General features: G+C 40.7%; 1 protein-coding gene across 35 annotated transcripts in view; it reads left to right on the top strand.

Moving 5' to 3' along the window:
* Positions 1 to 24,138, top strand: part of BBX (BBX high mobility group box domain containing) — a 146,665-nt gene that overhangs the window by 83,702 nt on the left and 38,825 nt on the right. For 27 of the 35 annotated variants that reach the window (XM_071757897.1, XM_071757861.1, XM_071757808.1 and 24 more), the window contains 5 exons: positions 244 to 486; positions 6,470 to 6,668; positions 11,089 to 11,156; positions 17,817 to 17,897; positions 19,759 to 19,839. In XM_071757897.1, the coding sequence (XP_071613998.1) occupies positions 244 to 486; positions 6,470 to 6,668; positions 11,089 to 11,156; positions 17,817 to 17,897; positions 19,759 to 19,839 (672 nt within the window). The remainder of the gene's footprint in view (positions 1 to 243; positions 487 to 6,469; positions 6,669 to 11,088; positions 11,157 to 17,816; positions 17,898 to 19,758; positions 19,840 to 24,138) is intronic. The other 8 variants (XM_071757931.1, XM_071757954.1, XM_071757921.1 and 5 more) reach the window with 1 other exon arrangement.

Raw genomic sequence — 24,138 nt, 5'->3', positions numbered from 1 at the left:
TAGATATCTGCTCTAATTGCAAGCTGGAGTTTTAAGTCTTGCAGAGAGGATGAATGAACCGTGAACTGTCAGGTGAGGAGGTTTGGTAGAACTCTGTCTCTCCTGGATGGAACGGACGGCCTTTGAAGACAGCTGAGTGTGTCTGTGTGCATCTCCCTCACTCACACACAGCATGCACAGACTCTTGGTCTCCGCAAGAAGCATGGATAACTGAGTTTAGACCTTCCCTTTTGGTCCCGTTAGGTCCCACTCCTGGGTGCTGATGGTTTAGAGCAAGATGCTGATGAAACCGAAGATGATGAGTCCTCGGAGCATCGAGCTCGCCGACCAATGAATGCATTTCTGCTGTTCTGCAAGCGCCATCGCTCTCTCGTGCGCAAGGAACACCCTCGCCTTGATAATCGTGGCGCGACCAAGATCTTGGCAGATTGGTGGGCTGTTCTAGATCCAAAAGAAAAGCAGAAATACACTGACATGGCCAAGGAGGTATGTTCTGTCGGAATGGTACAGGTGAAGGGGGTTCATGACGCATCTGTCTGTCTGCTGTTTCTCTGTAGCAAATGTTGTACGTGGGATCTTTCTCTCCCCCGTGTTCCTCAGCTTTGCCGGTGGGATTATGGATCCCAGAGATGTTGCTGGTCTTGCTTTGGTTCAATTAGTCTTTTGGACTCAAACAGCAAGAAGTTGGTCTGTGTACATACACTAACCTGCCTCTAGTAGTCATTGGTACATATAAATGCTTTGGGATACATAGATAGTTATAGTTTGGGATAGATATCCCCTGATGATTCTTACAGTATAAGCAGTAACACATGGGTAGTGTGTGATGGTTGAAAACGATAAATTACACAGTTCAGTGTCAGCTGACTAATGCTACCTAGCTGTGCATTTGTTATTGATAATACATGTTGCAGTTACAATACAGGTGGACCAAGCTAAAAGCATAGTCAATAAATGGAGTCTTTCTTTACCTATGTATTAACTATGTATTAACTAGTTTCTGACAAAGCAGCCTTTGGTGAGGCAGAGTCCAATACCTGAACCACAGAGCTATATGTAGTCAGATTTTCTTCACTGGGAGAAAGGAAAAGAGACTTACCCTCATGTTTCACAAAGTATCTTTACAGCAACTTAAAATTGAATTGATGCTTTAGAAGAAATAGCTTGCTTGGTAATTTGCCCACAAGAAGGCTGGTGGGTATCCATAGCAGAGTGTGAGACACACAGCTAGTTACTTAGCCTGATAATATCATTCCAAAATGATCCTTCTAACCACCTCTGTGGTGTAGATTGTGGGTAACCATTGAATTAAATCTTAAATAACAAAAAAAACCAGAGTGGTAGTGAGAAGGAAGAGCGTCTCTCTCCTTTGTCAAGGAATGCTAACACACTACAGGGATTACAGCTACCTGTAAAACAACTGGGGAAAGTATTACTCATATCTGCCCTGTTGCCTGAAGTTGTCTGATACTGTTAACACACACATGTAATGTTAACATCTGGCTTTCCAGTAGTTTGTGTGAACATGGAAAGGTCCATAGGAAAAAGGAAGCATTCTGCATGGCAGCTCCTTTCAGAAGCAGGGTTTGTAATACCTCTGTAGGTCCCCATCTGTGACACAGTGTTGAGATACTTGAGTCTCAGCTTTGTCCAGCCATTCCTGATTTGTTCTGCATTCCCATTTACAAATTAGTGGTGCTTCTTGACATGTGTGGGAAAAGGGCAATTAGGAGATCCAGTACAGATAGAGGGGAAGGAAAAGGAAAATAAAGAAATAATTTTTGGAAGAAACAAACCTACTGGCGCTACCTTACATATCCTTTTGTCTTGCTGAAGGGATCTCATCCATTAAGAACAAAAATAATAGCAGAACTTCTGTATGAACTGACAGATCTGAAACTATTAATCATACTGTAGAAATCAGTGTTCCTGTGGTGGTATATTTATTTTTCTTGGCATGAAGAGCAAATTTCATATTCAGTGTCAAAGTGAAACAATAAATCTAAGTAGTTTTCATCATTACAACTAGTTCCAAGAGCATGTAGAAGAGAGATAGTGTATAATTTATGTTCTTTAAACAGCTGTATGTTATAACAATAATTAGCAACTATCACGTGCCTTCTTACCATCACAGGCCTATTGTGTATGTGTGAATCAGTTTTGTTTTAACACTCTCTTTTGTAGTTAGGCTTACTGCTGAGGCTGTTGAAAAGATGTTAATGTCAACTCTAGTGAAAACCATTTATTGGTATTTTTCCTCCGGAGAGCTCATTTAAAAGTCAAGAATGTGAATGTGCTTGTAAGGACATAAAATTACCATTGTACCAATAATCCTGTTTTGGTGCCTATATAGATAATCTCATTGAGGTTTAAAATACAGTGGATGAACCTCTGTTACTTAGATGTAGCTTTTCAGTGCCCTTTAACTTCCAGTTTTTACTGCGTAGCTGCTGCCCTGGCAGGAGACACGTCACCCAAAGGACCCTGTGTTATATCCACTATCCTCACAAAATGTCTTTTGTACCCTGAGCATCTGAATCACTGTGCCAGCAATCAGAATGGACCTGACAGAAGTGGTCCTTAGTGCAGTGGCTACAACCCCTGTTGTTTTACAGTCTCCAGAGTGTTTTTACTACTTGAAGCCAGGGTTTACGAGGTCAGGGTTTACAAAGTCAGGGTTTACAAAGCCAGTTTAGATCAAGCATCAAGCAAGCCACTTTCAGTTCCTTACCTATCAGTGTTACTGTCTCAGCAGTATGCAAATCAAGGCATTTGTATTTTTACTTGCATTGGTCTAGCTATATACAAGATCTGGGATTTTGGAACATACTGAGGCACACAAACTTTTTGGCAAGTGGAATTATGAGAAGTTTCCTAGTGGATTGAACATCTATCCCTGGTTCCCACTGAGAGGATAATCAGGTCGATGGTTCATTTAGGTATATTTGAACACCCTTTTTATGTACCTGTCTGCACCTTGGGGTGACCTCATTACCCAGAAAAACTGCCATCCCTGCTCCCTCTGTTTTCAGTCTTGTGATTTATGGCCTCTTGTAGCAGCACCTGCTCTAGAGACCTCATACTATACCTGCAGAACTCAGTGTTGGCTTCTGAGGGTTTTTTCTTTAGAAACAGGCTTTCTATTTGTATCCTGCAGACTTCTAGATCAACTTAGCTTTGAAGGTTTCATTATCTAGGATATAAGCCCAGTAGAGGATCAGTACTCTTAGTGGAACCACAAGTATTCTGCCAGTTGTAAATATTTCCCTTCACTGAGGGGAAAATGGATTCTCGACACTTATGAATATGCTCCAGCATTTTTCTGCAGCAATAGGAGCAGTGTGTTTTTCCTTTAACTCTTAAAAGCCTTTCAGTGCAACTGCCCTGTTCAGGGACTGGAAATATTCAGCTGCCTTGGAAAATAGCCAGCAAGATTAGTATTGTTCAAGCCTTGTTTCCCTTGCTAGAAAACACTTCATTTTAAAAAACATCCTTGCATCTGCAAGATGCAGCCTGTCTTGATTGGTTCTTGTAAGGAGCAGCCTGATGAATCCAGTCTGGCACTGGGTGATGAATGGACCATGATGTGTAATGTGAACCCTGCATCCTTCAGGAGTGAAAAAAGGAATGTAGTATTTTCTGGTTTGTTCATTTGTTTATTTATTTATGTTAGATCTCTGGGATTCATGTGACCTTTAATAGCCAGTTGATGGGACTTAAGTATACATTTAAAGTTAAGCACGTGCTAACTGCTGCCCTGAGGTGTAGCTGGAGTCCGCTTGTGAACTCCTGTTCTCACCACACTGGAGGAAGCAAATCTTTTTTATTTGGTGGTGAAAGCAGCTCAGGGAGCAGCTCACTTTTTTTAAGTGGTGCTGGTCCTACCGAATATTGCATCCTTCCCCAGGCTTTCTCAAAACAGAAATCATACGTCAGACCAGTCCTACAAACTTACCTTGCTTGCCCATATCTTACCTGGAATTTCAGGACATGATCCTGCCAGGCTGTCCCTCCCACTCTGTGGGAACCGAGGGATTCCAGGTAAAGGACCTACCTTTGGGTTTGTTTTTTTTTAAGCAACTTTAGAGACATTCTTAGCTTAGCTGTGCTAAGCTAGTTTACTGTACATTTGGTCAAATGGAAGAAAACAATAAGCTCACTATTGCCTTTGGTGTTTCCTCGTTATTTTGTAGATCATTAAGTTATCTTGTCATTACCTGGCAACCAGAATCCATCACTTCATTTTAGGCTGTTGTCTAATAGCCATGTAAATCTGTATTGAAAGTCTTTTTGAGCTTTCTATCACTCTCCTATGTGTATTTTATAAAACTGCATCTTGTCCACTGTTTAAATTTTACGTTTTCCTTTAGCTTGGGTGTTGAAACTCTGAAAGGGGCCAATGAGTTGCATGCCCTCAGTTGGTTCCCTCCTCTTAAGAGAAGAAGTTAATGCTAGCTTCTTGGCTTTGCAGAGGAAAAAATCCATTAATACACGACCTCACTTGAATTGCTCTTGTTGGAAACTGATTAAAAGCTTATTGCTGCCTCATCTCGCAAATGGCATGCATTCTGGTTCTCATTTGGTGGGCAGACTCTTGGCTTGTCAAATTACTCCTTAGAATAATTCAATTATTCAAAGCAGCAACGCTGCTATGAAGAGCTTATGTACTTCACTGCTAGCAATTCTGTGCTTTTCACTCAGCAGGCTGGAAGTATGATTTGTGAGTGGGCTGTAGCTTTAACAATGGAAGGCGAAGCTGCCTCTCTATGTATTTCCTTTTCACCTCTTCCCTTGCCCCCCTTCCTCTTCCCTTCCCTCCACCAGGCTATTTTTGTGGCTCCCAAACCAAACTGAGGGAAAGGGAAAAGGGGTGAGGTTCGAGGTGTTGCAGTCCTTAGCATATACATACACCCTATTCAGAAGACACAGCATGGATGTGGGTCAGTGATCCCTGCAGATTTTTATTATTTATAGCCATTTCTATAAATAAAGGACTTCACACCGTGCCGTGCTTCTTGTAAACTGAAACGTTGTTATCCTTGGTACAGTCTGAAGGTAGCAAGTGCTAGCTGATAGGGTAAGATGGAAATGAAAGTAAGCGATACACATGTGATGGTGACACTGCCTCAAGGCATGCAGCTTATTGGGCTGGGAAAACACCGCAGTGACACTTACCAGAGGATGAAGTTTTCAATGTTGTTTCTGTGTTAGATAGCCAAGGGATTTATTTTTTTTTTTTCACCCTCTGTGTGTTTCTCTGCTGGCATGTGCATGAAACATAGGTGGCTCTGTGCTGTAACTGAGACTGATGACAGGTGGGTGGGTGGGAACGGGTAACCATGGAAGAAACTTCCTGCAGCTGCTCTGGCATATGCTTCTGGATAAAACCACTTTTTTGGTTGTTTCCTGACATCCAGAGCTACCTAGTGCAAGAGGAGGCGTTTCTCTCCTCCCCGCAGTGAGCACTGGTACTTACTGAGTAGGCTCCCACGGCAGCCAGGGCTGTACGATGCTATCAGTTGTTAGGCAAACATTTGCAGCTGGAATGCATGGCATGTTCCTCTCATTCGATGGTTCTGCACTTGACACAACAACGTGAAAATACTGAGATGTGCTCTTTTTATTGCCTTCAACGTTCCAAAATCTTGCTTGCTCTGGTCAGCAAAATACTTGGAAAACATCGCTGTTGCATTTTGTGAATAAAATAGGTCCTCGTCCTTCCCTGCACCCCACAAATTGCGTGGAGTACAGACCTTTTCCCCCATCCCCCATACATAGTCTGGTAGTTAATTCTGCTGCTTCATCCCACAAGTATAGCAAACAACTGAGATGTGTATTGCGTGCCCAAGGTCAGAGAAAGTTTTAAATGCTCCCAGTTTGTTTTGTGCAGCCATGCAGTGTGGTACATTTCAAAAGGAACACTGGGGTGAAGTATCAGAAGTTACTGAAAATGAGATAACACTGGTAGTGGTTTATTTTTGGTGCCTGGTTTAGTAAAGCATATATGCAAATATTCTAAAATACAGAACTAATAGAGAAAAATGAGTGCAAAGCAAGGAGTGTCAGGCTGCATTTATTGCTAAATGTTTGGTTTTGCTTCATCCAAACTAGAAACTAAACAAAGATTGTACCTGCAGAAGAACTCAAATAGCTGTCTTTGGTTCCCAGACTGAACGTAAAAACACTGGGAAGCAGTTTGCAGCATCAGAACTTAAGCCTGCTCTGGGTGATAAGCTCACAGGAGAGGAAAGAGAAGCGTCACTTCTATAAATACATCTCTACTTACCTTAATATTTCTTCTTCTTAGATTGTGTTAGCAGTCAGACTCTAAGCATGTGATTAAAATGTTAAAAATCAAGATATTTAAGGATTATTTACTGTATTAAATGCTCTTACACGCAGTGCACTCTGTTGCCCTATGGATAGTAAGTATAATGTCATGACTGGTAATTTTCCTTTTCTTTTCTAGTATAAGGATGCATTTATGAAAGCAAATCCGGGGTACAAGTGGTGCCCCACAACAAACAAACCTGTGAAAACCCAGTCATCCACTATTACCAACAGGAAAAAGCTATGGGCCTTTTCATCTGACTCTGCAAAAGATTTACCAAGCCCGAGGAAAGTGACACAAAGTGAAGAAATGCCACAGCTTAACTTCGGGATGGCAGGTGAGATTTCCGTCCCTGTTACTCAGACATAGCATCCTTGGTTTTTTTGAGGATGTGGCATTGAAATTGAACTGTGATAGCAGTTTTTGTTAGTGCACAGCATAGTATAGAGCAAATACCTTTGGTGTTGCTAAATAAATTGCTAAGACTCTGCGTAACAACTTTCTGAAGTTCTCCTTAGTGCATGATTGCTTTCAAGAGCTGAGTCCAGTTAACGTGTCATCATAATCCATACCCCATTAGGGATCCAGACTTGATTGATTTTTAATTCCATCTTATCTGCTGTTACAGATTTTCCATTTTCTAGTTAAAAAGGAAAATGCTGGTTGTGTGACTTGTTTTTCAGAGAGCATTGTACTGTGTTTACTAATTCGCTGTTTACCAGGTTAGTCAGATGGGTGTCTATGAAGTTGGAGGTGCTAATGGTTTTGTGGGTAAACATACTTGTGAAGCTAACTTTTTTATTTAAATCAAGAGAAGCATAATTTAATTTAACTTAAAATATGTTCCTTGCCCATTATAACTTGCAGGGGCAGATTTAACCTAAATGTTAAAAAAAAAAAAATTAAAAAAATCCATAAGGCTAGGCAGGACTCCTAAACTAGTGAAAGGCAGGCAGTCTTTCACTGATACCACAAATAGCAGAACTTCTGCAATCATGACCTTCAGATACAGAGATATTACTTTTAAATACTGGCAGCATAAGACTTGACAGTCAAGGTAAAAAAGTAGTTTTTCCCCTACCATTGTTTTTTTTTTTCTTTTTCGTGATTTAAAGTTTCTAATTTTATAAATACTGATGTATTTGAAACTTTGTCGGATTATCCTACCTAATTTATGACAAGTATGTGGCAGCTACGTGCTCTCTGCTTCAAGAGATCAAGAGCTGGAGAGTGGAAAATGGTTTTGTGGAACAAGTGTAAAAGGATAAAAAAAGCATTTATACCTTCTTGCCAGTACAGTGGTATGAAAATTCCCATAATGAAATAACCTTTTGGCTCCAAAGAAACTGTGAAATGTGATCAAAATAGAGATTTTCATGCCTCATAGTTATGATAAATGGGATACCCATTCTAAAAATGTCAAGTCCCTTCATCCTGTTCTGCTTTTGCTATCAGAGGAATAACTTCTATGCTCCTTAAAGGTTTACTGACTTAACACAATACCTGTCTGCCATCCCCCAGTGTTCCTGCTGGGCAGTCTAAATGTAGAGTTTTGGAGTACAGGAACATCTTTACTCAATACCTGTCAGACAAGAGGACAGAGAAATTGAGAATTAATTAAAAACTAATCTAATCTATTATTTCATCTGTGGAGGCATTAATTTCTGAGGAAGACCATCTTCTGTGCTACACATGATTTAGGTTTTTTCATTTACTATTTGATTATTTATTTACTGCAAACTGAGAATAGTAATTCATAGGAGTCTCACTTCAGTCCTCATGACAATGAGGGCTGGCTATTTCTTGACTGTTACAGTAGCTCATAAAACAACAACAGCTTCTGACAGTGATGTTAGCATCCAAATCATGACAGGTCTGCCATTCCAAATGGACTCTTTTGTCAACTATATACCACCTCATGCTAAATATGTTTTGTTATATTTGCTCTTCATGTGTTATTTTCATTCAACTCTGACTCTTTAATGCCACACAACCTGTTTTAAAATACAGGCTATAGCATAGCTGATAAATGACAATGTAGCTGAACCATCTTAGAAACACTTTAACCTTTGAGTTAACCTATCTTGCATCTTCAAGGTGGACTCCAAAGTTGCAGCATAAGTATTCAAGTTGTTTAAGAAAAAAGTAAACTTTCTCTTTCCACTTAGCTGTCACTCTTTTTCCTTCCTCTTACTTTTTAAATTTATATAACCAATTTAAGTGTCGGCTTACCTGGGGGAAAAGACAGTCCTGTCCTTGTTCAGCTATGATAAGCTGCTTCTTTGAAGGGCAGAAAGCACCAAGAAGATAACTTAGAAGAGGGAAAAGAATTTTGGAGTTATAACTTGGGTGTACTCCAGCTGGCCAAAATTGAGGAGGGGGAAGTTGATCCACAGGTAAATAAAGTGGAGCACAAGAGAGTGACTGGGAGCCATAAGTGTGATGTGGGCATAAGAAAGTGCTGTACTGCAGTGTGTGAGGTAAAGCATTTTCAGGAACTGTAGAGAGGAGTGAATGCCATTGAACAGAGCACAGCTCTCCTGTTGGGGTTGCCCTGCTGGTCATTCACATAGAAGAAAAATGAACTCCACTTGGAATAACTGGAGAAAATAACTACAAGGATCTCTGGGTCTATAGGAGACAGGCAGGCTTCACAAAATCAGGAGATCTTGATTTGCTTAGGCTAGAAAAACAAGTTTAAGAAAAGCAGAGTGACTCCTGTAAACACAAAGGAGGGAAATACCTTTTAGAGAGGACAGTTATTTAATCATCAAGATGCAGGCACCAAACAAAAAAGTGTACCAGCTGGCCCTGAGCAAACTTAATCTAAAAACTGGAAGAAAGCTCCTAATGCTTAGAAGATTGGGGTTCTGAGCCTTCCAATGGGAATAAAGAAAGCAGAAAGCAACCAAGCCCTTACTGTGTAATATGGAGCTCAGCAATTTTAAGATGGGCCTGGAGAGATCTCTTCCAGTCTCTCCTTCCTCCATATTAATTGCCTAGATAGACATTATCTTTCAAGATACATATTTACTTGTCACTTCATTATTGCTCTGATGTCCTTTTGTTTCTGACAAAGTATTTTTATAGCAAAAAGTGCTGTGCTGTTAAGATCACTTACTAATTGTGCTTAGGTACTTTCTCGCCCTTTCCAATTTCTGTCTCCATTTCTTAAACCACTTCTTGTTTCTAAGTTCACAACACTTCTGATTGTGCCTTGTCTCTGCATAGAAGCTTACTTAGCTTTTGTTTTCTTTCTTATTTAAAAGTAAAAAGTTTTCTTTCTAAAAAAAAAAAAAAACACAACTAAACTAAAAAAACCTCACATTGGCTGTGACGGAAAAAAAATTTACTCCAGTTGAACATTGGCTTTGAAGCCATGTGCATTTTATGCTGTGTTCTAAGATAATGAGCCACTCTTTATCCTGGCATTAGTGGATGGGCCTCCACTAAACTGGAGGTTCACATGTACAGTTTGGCCCACGTCACCTAAAAAGCTCAACAAATTCCTCGGCACCACTCATGAGTGGGAATGGGCCAGAGGATTTCCCAGTGAGTGTTTGAATGCAGCTATTCTGTCTGCATCCAAATTTAGCGTAACAAAATGCAGCCAAATGAACAAGGGTAATTGTACCAGTTGGCCTCCATTCCAGGGAATGGTCCCAGGCATGTGTAATGTATTGTTGTAGAGAGAAGTTTTGTATAGTTTAGTGAAAAGAAACTGGGAAACATAAGTGCACACTTAGTGAAACCTGGGGTGTCTCATTATTACTGAAGTTGGTGTCTCAGCAGTACAGCAGGGGTAACGCTTACCTTTCTGTCATGTTGTAGCTGTTGTGTAAAACCTTTTACCCACGATCCATCTCCCTCTCTTTACATGACAGTCTCTTAAACTGGGCTTCTGCATTGCTTCCAAGGCACCTCCCCCAAAATCAGACAATTATTTTTTACACTGATGAAGAGCAACCACTGTTCTGAGTGGATAAGCCACTCCATGAGCCATGGAGTGCCTGTGTTCATTGCTTTCCCTTCTTCTTGTTCATTTCCAAGCTCCTGGGGTGTAGGAAGGCTGGAGGCAAGAAGCTGTCAGTATCGAATACTTGGAGGAAGAACATTTATATCTCCATTTTACTTTCCTCAATTATACATTACATTGGCAGGGCAACAAGTAAGCAGGCAGCTTGCCTGGCCAGTGCCTGTGTGGTTCTGGCACAGAGGATCAAGTGCTTCATGCTTCGGGGCTGTCAGGCTGGCACTTTTCACCACTAAATGCAGCTCTAAATTAAAGCTAAATGAAAAATAGAAATTTTGCTTCCAAGCTTGGTCTTGTCATTTTGTTTCATCCTATTACTTGTTCAGTTGATGGGAAAGGGAACCATTCCCTCGGTAGGAGCATCCATTAAGTTATAAACTTTCAATATTAGAGCATCTTTGTGTATATTTATGTATGAGATCATTACTGTTGCTGTTTTAAAGATATTCATCTCTGTAGTACATAAAACCTTTGGCAGTAAAATTGTAAATCCACGCGATGTGGTGTTAAGCACACAAATCCAATTAAATCCCTCAAACAGCTTCAAAAGCCTCTCCCAGAGGGTACAGAAATGGTTATTTGTGATTCTCTTGAACTGCCTTTTATGGTAGCTTGCTTAGAGTGTCTGTGACAAGGAGTCTTTGGGGGGTTCAGCACTGCAAATGATAGGTTCTTTAAACAAGCAAATGAATAAACCTAAGACTTGGGTTTACTCTTTTAACAGATCCTACACAAATGGGAGGCCTGAGTATGCTGCTTCTAGCAGGGGAACATGCCCTGACTGCACAAGAGGTAAGGAACTTTTTTCTCTACCTTACCACAGGCTCTCAGTTTCAAGAGAGCGCCGAAGAGGAAACTTGACCAGTGGGAAATGAAACTGAAGATAAATCCTGGGTAACCTCAGGTGGGACTGAAGTGTGAGCCCTGTGATGAGAGTCTTGTATCTCAACCATGAGCATGGAGATTGGGCCCAGTGTTTGCATCAGTTCAGTATTAACTCTGCTGATGGATCAGACCAGGCAAGTCTGCCCCATGAGAGGATGTTGTCCCACTTAGAAGGGTTGAGACACTGTGACTGTGTTTATAAACAGGTGGTTTGGAAGCAAGGATTTCATGCTTAAGAGATAACTCCCTCACAGAACTGTGGCCTTGGCACTAGTAGCAAAATAAATACCTGATAGTTTCCATACAGTCAGTGTCATAGGATATGCATTCTAAAACTATTAAAGAGCTAACAGGTAATATAAAAATTGTAGTGGACTATTCACTAAGTCTTTCTGTCTAAAAAGAAGTTTGTAATTCAGTTGATGTCACCAAAATTTCATTTTTATGAAAGAGTCTAGTAAATAAAAGCATTTCTTCATATCGTCAGTAGTGCAGAGACCGATCTTTCTTCAGACTAGTGATTATTTATAATCTGTTTTTTGGGCCAGCTTTGAAAATTGTTTAAAAGGTAGCTTATGTGTTTGATAAAATAGGTAGTCACTGCCATAAACCATTAGTCTGGAAAGAAGAGCAGCGGAAGTGATTCTTTTTTGGTTGTTATTGGGAGGAAAACAAATACTGAACTATTTGTTAGTTATGGTGGGTACCCCCAAATGCAAAATGTGTAGTGCATCTGAGATGGATTGCTCCTGCACTGCCAGGACTCTTCAGTGCTCTGTGCAGCAGTCTGAGCAGTGGAAGTCTTCGGGCAGGTGTGGGTACTGGCTTTTGGTGCTGCAACATGAAAAATAAGAAACACTAGGGCAAGGTTGGCAGAGAAGTGAAAAGAAATTATTCTGTGCTAAAATTAGATTGTCCTGTAGTTTTCAAACTTTGAATCTTTCTGCTTGGAGTTTTAAAACTTTTTACTATGCTGTTAGGCTTAAATTAGAGGGAAAGTGTATTCTGGTCTCAGATACTCAGTTCCATGAAGAAGGGTCTTTGCTATTGTAGCAAGACGAACCTCTTTTAGGGCACGGCGCTCCAAGGTCCAACCAGGTGTTCCAGGAGAAACTCACGACTAGTGCTCTGAGTCTAATGCTCTCAGGGCTGACCAGCCTGAATCTATGCTACTGCTCCAAAAGTGGCCTCCCCTCTGGCTTCCTCAGGTGTGAGCCTTATTGGCCCCCTAATCCTGCTCATGCATAGTAGGGGCCCGCCCTAATCAGGCACAGGTGGGCTTAACACAAGGTCATGCCCACTACCTGGCAATTAGTGCCACCTGGTTGCCTCATTTCTATGATCTATGTGAGTTGCGCTTTCTTGATTTTACATGAAAAGTGCCTCAATTACTTTGGTTTCAGATGGTGATGAAGGATTAAAATCCTCATGCAGATTTAGAGACAAAAAGGATACTGCTGTGTGATTGTTTAAGTATATGAACTTTTTTTTAGTCAGGACTTTTGGTTTTTTAAGCAAAAGATACATTTCCCTTTTTTCCCCCCTCATAGAAGCATGCAATATGGCTTGTGTTGCAACATTTACTTTATAAGCTGTAACTGTGCTGTGTTCTTTTGGGCCTGTAGTCTCGTTTTGAAACCTGGCCCACTACATCAAAGAGGCAAACTGTGAAACTTGCTTTCCCCCAGAATGTTAGGGAAAAATAACTGCCATAAGTACAGACTGAACAAAAGTAGTTGAGGGATATGTTGGCTGTCGTCAGAATCATGATGGGCCAGAAACTAGGCCATACTTACTAATGAGTTACTATATTTTAATTGTTCTACAGACTATCTCAGAAGCAAGTAAGTGACACAGCACTTTCCCAGGGAACAAAACTGTTCCTCTCCGATTCTTTCAGAGGGTCCCCTCTGTAAAATACATCCTCCATAGCAATCTGGGTGCTTGGTATTCTTAAGGGGACCTTAATGGATAAAGTTTAGCCTTCTAACACTGTGCCAGCAGGAATTACATCTTCAGCTGTGTTTCTGTGCACTGGGAAACTTTGTTTCTTCACATGGGAGTCCTGATGCATCTTCCATTTTCCTTTGTTTCCTTTTGTTTAGCCATTTCAGTGGTGATTTAGGTACACAGTAAATATTTCTAGGCTTGTATTTTCCCCAAATGCAGTAAATACTAAACCTATTTAGACTTGGATAACTGAACAGCACTTCTGGCTTCCCATCCTTGGGCAGAGGAAACAAGCTGTTCGTGAATGCCTATGGGACAACCTATGGCTGGATTTTCATGCTCATGCTTGAAAAGAGTTTCACGCTCAAACCAGGCTTGGGGAGGTTAGCAGAATATGCTAGGAGGTGGTATAACAGGCTCAGTAAGAAGGCCAAGAATATACGGCTAGAGTTGGTAATCTGCTTGCCTCTTCATTGGTTATTGATGTGGGGGGGAATTTTGTGCACTTAGGTGACTGCTAAGGTATTGCCAATGAAGAGGTGCAAAAGTCGATTAACTATTGAAAATTTAGGTATTTTTTAATATGCATGTAAGTATATAAATATATGTTGTATATAAAATACACGTAGTATATAAATATATTTAGAACCTTTGCATTTCTAATTAAATGAAAGGACAGATTCAGTGTTGCTTTCAAGGAATGCTCTACATGTTATGTAGTCTTCAATATCATTAAAACGTGTGTGCACATGTAAGATACACATGCATATATACTGGAGGACTGCCAGACATAACATTACCTGTCAGCACGCAGTTTGACTGCTTGTGCATATATGTGATTATGCAGACTTGGGTGCCCTTGTAAGCATAGGTGTTAAATACTCCTGTCATCTTAAAAATTTTTAATGGAAAGGAGGGCAGCACTGGCATGAGTTGACTCAGAACTTGAGAGAAGATGCGGCAAGTTATACTTAGAGGTCTGCTAATCCCACATAAGCATATTCAGTGCCTTCTGATTTTCTGTCAAGTGCATGTTAAATGCAAATAAAGGGACTTTTCAAATCAGGTGTTTAACCTTCAAGCTGTCAGAAGCCCAGATGTCAGGTACCAAAGTGAATAGGTGCCCGCAGGAGGATGGGAAGAGGTACAGCAGTGATACTCAGTGCCTTGAGGCTTCAGTCACCATCTGTGTGTCACCAGTTAGGTTGCTGGTTTTGTTAATTTTTTCCAGTAGACAAGAGAATTTTTCTGGTGGTAACAGAATTCAGTGTTGGTACATGACTTGATTTCCAAGCAGAGGCTGGAGTTACTAAGCAGACAGGCAGTAGAAGCTACAGACCTTAGCAGCAGTAAACAAAAGGGCTTGGGACATGCAGTGAGTTTCCACGAGGGTTTTGGGTCCTGTCCTCAGTGAGGAAGGACTGTGGTGTATGAAAGATGAGTGCATTTTGGTTTGTTGAGCAGAAACACCAGTCGAGTCTGCTCCAGCTGCTCTCTCTGTGCCTAGGCAGATGTTTGTCCCTCACAGCATCAGGTGTGTTGGCAGAAAGGCTGAACCTGGGTGAGGAGCCTGGACCTCCCTTTCGGCACATCTCCGGTGCTGGCCCGCCAGGCCCTTTGCTTGCCTTACAGCAGCACCTAGTGGCGTGTCTGTGGGTTACTGCCTAGAAATCCCGGGATGTGTTTTGTGCAGTCCCAAACCTGGCTCTTATACCAGTTTCCCCTTCTTGCTGCTCCCCGGGGAGGGGGGACACATCAGGAGGGCATTAAAGCCTCACATCAGTCAGTGTGGAAGGTGAGCCAGGGGCTGTCCTTCACTTTCCTTCGTTGGGATCTGTTTCAGAGCATTTTATGGTCGCCTGCAGGGAAAGGGAGGCTACAGAAGTGTTACCCTTGCAGTTTTTGCCTTCTCTGAGAGAGCAAAAGGTTATCTTGCATGCAGTGCCTGGGGTGGTGCAGGGTGGTGTTGCCCAGGGTGTGTAGCAGAAGTGAGAAATCCCTTGGTGGAGCTGAGTAAGCCGGAAGGAAGAAAGAGAAGAAATGAGGAGATCATGAGGATGTTTTAATACAGCAGGAAATGAATTGTGTGCAGTGGCACTATCTGTGCCTCCATCCCCTCCGGTAATGATTTTAATGCTTTGATCAGGTTCAGTCTGGCAGAGATTAGAAATCCTGGAGATAATAAATTTCCCACTAGAGTGTGTGGAGAGCAGCAGAGTAGAAGAAACAAGGTTGAATTAATGCTTCTGTGAAGCAAAGGCAACCATGTTAACTTGTTAAAGATGACAGAAACTGATAAGAAAAGTATGATTGTACAAATCACAGAATCACTTCCGACTTACTGGGTGCCAGCAAACTACCCTTTATACGTAAATCTGTCAGAAACTGGGCTTGACACCTTCTGTGGCTTGTGGCTCCTGTGCTGCAAGGTGCACAAACTGTGCAAGGAGAAGCAAGGAGAAAGCAAGGAAGCAAGGAGAAGGCTCATTCTCCCCCTCAGTGCCCTCCTGGGCAGCAGTATCTTTACAGTGCTGGTGATACAGGTGTCAGGCCATAATGGCCACTCTCAAGAGGGCCTCTCTGCTCTAGCACAGTGCTCCTGGGGTGGTGTGGGTGACTGGTTCCCAGCTCAGAGCTGGGTTGTCTCCTGCGAGGTTGTGCTGGATGGGTTCCTCCAGTGGGCAGAGGAAGCTGCGAAGCCATGGTCTTTAGTGGGGTCGGCGGGCAGAGGTCAAGCACACGGGGCCCTGCAGCACTGGCCCTGGAGGCAGGAGAAGTTTCACATAGCTTCTTCCTCCACATGGCTTCTCCTCAGCAAAGGAGTGCCCTCTTCATACCCTGCTGGGAGTTGGCTTCCCTTGCGAGCAAACTGTTTCAATAGACACTACAAACAAAGTAAGGCAGCTGGTCAGACTGCAGAAAATCTGTTATGTGGGGAACCAAATACCAAATTTGGTTATTCCTGGGAGAATCCCACCAGGGAAATCACCTGAAATAACCAAGAGAGCACTCAGACATGCAAGCAGCATTGTTACATATTTCAGACCAGCTCAGAGGCTTAAAGACTTGACTTTGAGAGACAGGTCACTCAACAGCAGCAAGTTCAGTATGCATCCTTGGTACAGTCCACACCATGGCTGAGACACAGACATGTTAAACAGATCATACAGAAGAATAAGAAAAGCAACAATAAACATTACATCAGTGAAAACAGTAACACAAATTATTGAAAAAGAAGATGGACACTATTCCCTTAGTACACTGATAAAACATACTGCTTGGTGTTTAATAAGCATAATAAAAGCATAGATCATAGGAGGCACTGCTACTGCTGAGGTTGATGACAGGGAAGAAACAAGTTCTGCTGTGTACATAAGCAGATTTTTATGTGATACAGTTTCCATTGGTTGCTGCGTTAAGATGTAGTGTATTCAAGGAAGTGTGGGTTGCTGGTTCCTGAAGCAAAATGCTGCTGGTGCTGTAGCAGTGTGTAAGCATCTCAGACAAGCAGCAGCAGTATGAACTGCATGTGCTGTAGGCCTGGTTATTCTGTGGTGCTTTGTGCTTACTGGTAAATTACTAGCTACATCCCATGTGTGCATTAACTAATAAATTGTTGTTGAAATACTTGTTTTGGTAATAAATAAGAAAAAAGCCCACATTTTTGAATTGGAATGTTTTCGATAATCTGAGATTCTGTGAAAATTAAAAATTGCTACAGGGAAAAGAGTCCACCCTGCTACTTATTTTCCTAAAATCCCTCAAAGCATCCTTCCTTTTGTTTCCTGTAAGCCATGTCACATACCACCTTACTTGATACTAATGTACCTCATGCTTCTGTATGATTTGCACATGTGAATCCTGTAAATTCATGTGTGACATTTATTGAATGTATATTATTTGATACATGTCCATTACAGAATTATGCTTAACACATTTCTAGTCTAGTAAGAATAGTATGGCAAAGTGCAGTGTTCATTCAAATAAGACTGTTGTTTTTCAGCAACATTTCTTTGCATTTTGATTTCAAAGCTATGGCTCTTGCATTGCTTCTCTAATGCACCCCTCAATGGATGTTTAAATACATTATTTGAGCAATTTGAAGCTTGTGGTACCATTAACTACTTAGTTTTCAACTGTTAGGTGATGAATTTTTTTATTTTTAATAAATATTTCTGTCACTTAGCAACCCTCAGTGTCTTGAATTGTTTTTTTAGCTTCTAATAAATTTTTGTATATCAGAATGGCAGTACAAATTGCAGAGATAAGTGTTGATATCATCACCGATACAAGATAAATCTGTGTGTAACCTGTGTAATCGGTTTAGTACTCTATTGCATGGAATTCTTTTGCAAGGTTTGGAATTATAAATGGAAAAAAAAAATCCCTGGGATTCTTTTGGCCTTTCTTAAGTGATTTTCAAATGCATTAGAATGGGTGCTGAACTATGTTTCCACACATAAACTTGAATTGTCCAGAACTGTGAAACATTAGATTGCCCATCTTCTCTTAAACACTGCTCCTTCTTAACTGCTGCCCGGTATTTCGCTTTGTTCACTGTTGTTCTTACTTTGAAAGAACCATTTGAGGGCTTATTTTGTCCACTCCTTGTTTCAGATTTCCTCGAATACTTGCCAGTCTGATGCAACTAATTCTACAGAAGCCTGTCAGAAGTCATCGTTGTTTCAGTTTGCAGAGGTGAGTTTCTTTAAAAAAAAGTTGTCTTCCCCAGTGTGTCCTTTTAAGAAGCATCTGATGTTCAGCTGAAAGAGAAACCGAGGTCTTTCACTAAAATCCATGCTTTCGTTTGTTTCTTCTCTTTGAAAGAATTTTTGGATTATTTTTCAGGTAGATAGGTCAGATTTGAAGTGCAGCAGTGTGTTTAGGAATGTGTTGGAAACCCCAGTGCAGTAAAGGAGCTGTATTTGAGATATGTCATTCCTGCCCCTAATTTTAAACTATAGTCTTACTAACTAAGGTTTCAGGTTTTTAGATTTTAGGGTTTGTTGTTGTTGTTTTTTTAATGTATATTTCAATGTTACATTACGTCCTTTATCTCTTGTGGCTGCTTTATCTGGAATATATAAAATTTTCTTCTATTCTGTAACCATTAAATAGTTTTATGCAACTGTGATTTAGTTTTGCAAAGTACAACATTTTTGTCAGCCTAGTAGTTGTGTTTTGTTAGAAATGCAACTGTGTTAGTTTGATTGGGGTTTTTTTTGTTGTTTATTTTTGAAGTAGTTGATATTTCTTCCAAGGTCTGATGGATTACAGTGGCATAAATTATGTGACAATGATGAAGCTGCAAAGAATCCTGGTCCTCTGCAAGCATGACCTGCTCATTTATATAATTCCAACTTCTGAAATAGTCATAATGAAGCAGTATATAAATATTTAGCTGTATAAATATTGATTGTACAGGATACTGAGCGGTGTTTGAGTAAGTGCATAAGGAAAGATATTTTGTCATAGCAGAGGCTTCTTTTTATTACCTGGTTTCACACCAGCTGTGAGTCTGACTCCCATGTCTTGAATACTCACTGCTGTGTGCACCTTCGTAGTATTCCCTAAACATTATCATTCACAGAGCAGATACATTGCAGTCCTTGCACCCAGAAAATGTGATTTTTTAAAAATTATTTTTTGTGTGTGTCTTGGTTTGGTTTAGATTTTGTTTGTATTAACAGCAACCCAAAAGACCTTGAGTTCCAACTCAAGGAGTAGTAGGCAGGAACTGTGTCAAGTGCTGCAAGATGGGCTCTTGCTGAGGGCTTCTGTCTTCTGACCTTTCCTTACCTATTGAAAAGCTATTTCAGTGGGTGCCAGGAAACCAGCTCATCTGCACTGTTACAATGTAGTTTAGGAGTATCTCACTGATGATCAGTGATTAGAAATGCATATCAGCTAGTCTTAATTTTCAAGGATGTTAAACAGCCTGTAGAGTGGCTGCACCTGACCAGTACATGGTAGATATGTGTGTCAATGGTAAAATAATTGGCACTGGTATGAAAGGCTAGCACTGATTAGGGGTATAATTTGCAACAAAGGCATCTGACACAAGTTTAAGAGCATAAAATACAGTTCCCTTGGTGTCTGGGATGGATCTGCTATCTCTTCTTAAAGTGCCTGGATGTGTTGTGCTCCTGACCACACTAAGTGCAGTTGGTGCTCTGTTGGCATTACCATTCTGAAGTCTCTGGTCTTTAGGCGGACTGTGACATAAAATAATACAGTGTTACATTTTTGCTGCTAGCCCTCTTCTGACATATTCAGTAGGCAAATAAAATCCCCTCAAAAAAAAGTCTTAGCCTTTTCCATGCTGTCCTAGGTAAGATTTTCGTTGTGAAAAATAATAGTGCGAGATAATTCTTTCAGAGATCACTCATTTACTTGTGTTCTGGAAAGCAGATACTGTTTTTTGTATGGGTGTACGGGGGGACTCATTTGCATGCTGTTCAGAACCAAAAGTCCTTCTATATGATGGATCAGAGACCTGGCATGTTGCAGATTGAAACTGAAGAATTAGGTAATACAAAAGTAATTGTTTTCCTGACAGATCTCTTCAAGCACATCACAGCCTGGAGTCCCAGGAGCTGTAAAACAAACAGAGGAGTCTGCATTGTTTCAGTTTGCTGAGGTATAATGGCTGAAATATGATGGGGGAAGATGGGAGGAAGCAAAGAACCAGTAAGAGCTGTCACTGAATGGCTAAGCACCCTGTCATATGAGGAATTCCCATCAGTAGATGATAATCTTCATGATAGCATGGTGTTAAGAAAATTGTGGGGGTAATGACCAGTGATTTGAAGAGATGTTGGCCAGTTTTACCAGCGATAGCATGCACAAAAGATACTGGGTTTGTTGCCAGCATTACCTGGCCTTTCATACCAAAAGACCACAGCAGATGTTTCTCCAAGTGGCCTTTTAATTTACATCTAGGAGGAAATTAAATAAAAGACATACTGAAATGATGCTATGCACTGCCTATGGAAGAGGCTGCAGCAGTGCAAAATTATAACAGTCCTAGAGTCAGGAATCCTTTGGAAAATAAACTTTCAGGTCAAAGGAAGCTTATCACAACAGCTACAAGGGTATGTAACAGCATTGTAAGGTAGTGTTTTATGAAGCCTATAAATTGCACATAATGTAAGCTATCCTTCTTCCTCCATGTTCTTAAAGATTGTTTTGAAGAATTTCTTCTCCCGTGTGTTTAATGTGTTCTATGAACTGACTTTACACTTCCATTGACTTTCCTCTTCTCGCCCATTTGGGGGAGTCTGGTACTGCATGGAGAATCAATTACATAAAGGCTTATTCAGGAAGTGTCTGAAAAGACTGGGGCTGGAGCTCTGGCTATATGGGATAAAATGGATGTGGCATAATGGGATGAAAAGAAGACATGTATGTTGTTTCTGTGCTCAAAGAGGTTTGAGCATGCATACAACACACTTCTTTCTATTAAATGATAAGCTAATTGTGGACTGTGGTTTTTTTTTGCTTGGCTAGGATGGGCCTTGAAGTATTTCTCAGGAGATCTGACTGAGGAAAAAAAAAAACCTGATTCAGATGCTATAAAATATCTGACTACGAAACACCCCTGTAAGAGATACGATAGAGTTAATATATCTAATAATGAAGATGTTTTCTTATATGCCACCTTTTTTTTAAAGTTACAAGTTAATTTAGAAAGTTCTTTTGAGAAAATTAGTGGAAATTAAGCAGAATGAAGCTTAGTGCTGAAGCCAACCCTTTAAACCAGGTAAAAGATCCAAGCTGGAGAACATTCCTTGTGAATTTAATTGCAAACTTTTGCACGAGTGAATCTGCTAACTTAGTTTCAAACAACCTTAACAATCTTACATTGTAATTAAACAGCAATTTTAGATATCTGTAGTGTTCAACAGAGTACAGATTGCCTTTGATGCATCATTTCCAAATTGTCATGTAAAACCTGACTTAACCATACTTTTCAAAATTTCACAAAACCTAAAATAATTTCCACTCATAGCAAACAACAAAATGACAAACCTGAAATTGTTACTAAGATGGGATGGTGCATTGAGTTGCATGTCACTATGCCAAGCCAGCTCATTTGGCAAGTTGGACTGCATGAGTGAATCATCAAATGTTAGGTAGAAGAGGTGCTTAGAAAGTTAATTAGAAAGTGCAGATGACAATTTTAAAAACAAGATTATTCTGTTTTCCCTGTAAAAATAACAAAATGTGTGTGTAGTCTGGAAGGGGTTCAATTTTTTTATTGTTTTTTTCAGTGTCTGAAAGCACAGGACAGAAATCTAGGAAACCAAATAAAAACCCCAAACCAAATAAAAACCCAAAACAAAACAAAAAAACCCTTGTTGGCCATGGTTATTCCTTCTGTGTTATACTGCTGTGAAACCTTAATTACGGTGACTAACATCACGTTTTATCTTTAGCAGTAGAGCAGTTTTTTAAGATTGCAGCCTGATTGCATTTAGTTTGTTCAAGGAGAAAGTATTGAGCGTGCCACAGAACCTTAAGTTTTCTCCCTCTGCTGTTAAAACTGCTTATGCTCTTTCAAATATAAGGGCTTTCATTTGCACAGGGTGTCTTTGTCCAGTTTGGCAAAAATCCTGTTCCTTACTGTGCCACTTCCCACTGGGCTCTGTCTGTGTGATTGCATTACTGCATTTAGTAAGCTAAATTATGGCCAGCAATTTGCAGTAGGCTGCTGTCAGCAATGTACAGTGCTACAAAAGAAAAGAGAGAGGGAGAGAGAGAGTAGCTATTTAGGCAGTAGCCAAGTAGACCTGTGAAGAAATGTGAAGTGTGCTGTGGTCTGATGTGTCTGGAGACTTTTGGCAGCCATCCCAGCTCAGTTTTGGTTCTTGCTGGGTGTTCTTCATATGTTCCCTTTCCCCTTGGCCGCCTGTGCGGCAGGGTGAGTAAGAGTGCCTCTTTGTGAAGGCAGCAGTTCCATTGAGTAGATTTGTCATTCAAAATGGACACCTTTACCCCAGGAGTACCAGTCCCCTGTCACTCAGAAACAGCTTGGTACATGTAGATGGGAGGTGGCAGTCTTTCTTTGCAGCCTCAGTCAGCCTTTCATCTGGTTGTCTCTCCCAAGTGCTGGAGACTTCAGTTAAAGCTGTTGAGGATATATGGCTAATAAGGCCTACCCAGTGACTTGCCACAAACAGGTAATGAAAATCCCAGGAGTAAGACTGGTTGGTCCTTGTGAGTGCACAGGTGAGCACCTTGGACATCTTCAAAGATGATTTGATGTCCACATAAGAGTTTTTTGACACTTGGAGTGTTGCCAAGTTAGGCTCTTGACTTTCTCATCCCACTCCTATCTTGGAAATACCTGACCCTACTTTCATGCTTCTCACTTGTACCTTTATGGAAAGCCATTTTACAGGCCAGTGATTTCTGAGCAGTGGGCTGTGTTCCCTACTGCAGTGGCTGTTTGCAGGCTGTGTGCTCATATGGGCTGGGTGATGCCATCTTCTTGCCATGTGACGGAAGGAGAGCAGATGGGACTCCTTTTTCTCTTGGTCTTACAAGGTGTGTGTTTGGCAAATGTGAACATATGGTGATGACTGCTTCATGGGGAAGAAAAACAAGCACCTCTTAGATTTACTTGCCTGAACTCTCATCTGTTATTAAGCAAGGAAAGGGTTTGCTTAAGGTGGAAGCAATAAGATTGCTCGTGTACCCATCTTAAATCCAAAATTAATCCAAAACCCACAAATCTTTACTTTCATCCACTTTTCTGAAGTTTCTCCCTAGGTAGTTTAATAAAAAATGCAATCAGATACATCATGCAACAAAATGAAATTTTCATCAATAGGTTACTATCATGTAAGAAAAATGCATAGAATCATCAGATTTTCAGGATTGGAAGCAACCTTTAAGACCATCCAGTTCCAAACCCCCTGCCATGGGCAGGGATACTTCTCACTAGATCAGGTTGCTCAGAGCCCCATCCAGCCTGGCCTTAAAAACTTCCAGGGATGGGGCTTCCACCACCTCTCTGGGCAACCTGTTCCAGTGTCTCACCACCCTCATGGTGAAGAACTTCTTCCTAACATCCAATCTAAATCTACCCTCCTCTAGTTTAAATCCATACCCCTGCCTCCATACTTGAGGATGGTTTTGTTGCATTCTCACATTCTCACTTTGAGCAGAATTAGAGCAACCCTTTCTGTGTATTTCAGGACTGAACAGAAGGTTTGAATCCAAAACTTCTGGTTAAAATGGTTTGAAATTTGGAGAGCTAGTTAGTATCTTCTCCTCTAGTCCTTCCTTAAGTAAAGCTGTAGTCTTCCCAGGTAAAGCCATTATGTGAAATAACCCAACGTATTTGCTGTTTTCCTATATGCTGAAATCATTAAATATCTATTTTGAAGTGAAATACCTTTTCTAGGAGGGAAACGAAGGTATGTTGCCATGACATATTTCTTATGGAAACCAGAGTGTAATGTATTCTAGTAGCTAAAATGCTGACCTGCGTTGTAATAAAATGTAATAATTAGATTAAATATCTGCATAAGAAGGGGCTATGTATAGTTGTAGTACTGTAGGTTCTGATTATTCTAATTAAAACTGAAAGATGATGTTAAGACAGGGAGTGAGAGCTGATTGATAGCTATCCTCTTACTTCAGGTGGTTGCCCACCAACTTAGAAGAGTGAGTTATAAATTTGTCTCTCGCTGTTTTTCTTGACTGTGAAGGAGGTTTAGTTTTGTATTTGTTTGTTTTGCTGAAGTAAAATGTTGGATTTCTCTCTTTCCATTGGTTTGACAACGATCTTCCTTGCATTTTGTTAGGAGCAACCATTCTCTTGTGAAAATAAATCTTTGCTCTTTTCCTTACATTGTGCATAAGGAGGCAAGATATTTCTGCATATTCTAAGTATGCAGGTGTTTTTCTGTCCTCTTTCTGCCATTCATAT

The sequence above is a fragment of the Heliangelus exortis genome, chromosome 1 (assembly GCF_036169615.1).
Source record: "Heliangelus exortis chromosome 1, bHelExo1.hap1, whole genome shotgun sequence".
Taxonomy (NCBI): domain Eukaryota; kingdom Metazoa; phylum Chordata; class Aves; order Apodiformes; family Trochilidae; genus Heliangelus; species Heliangelus exortis.
Note: the sequence above shows the minus strand (reverse complement) of the source record. Positions and strands in the feature narration are given on the sequence as shown.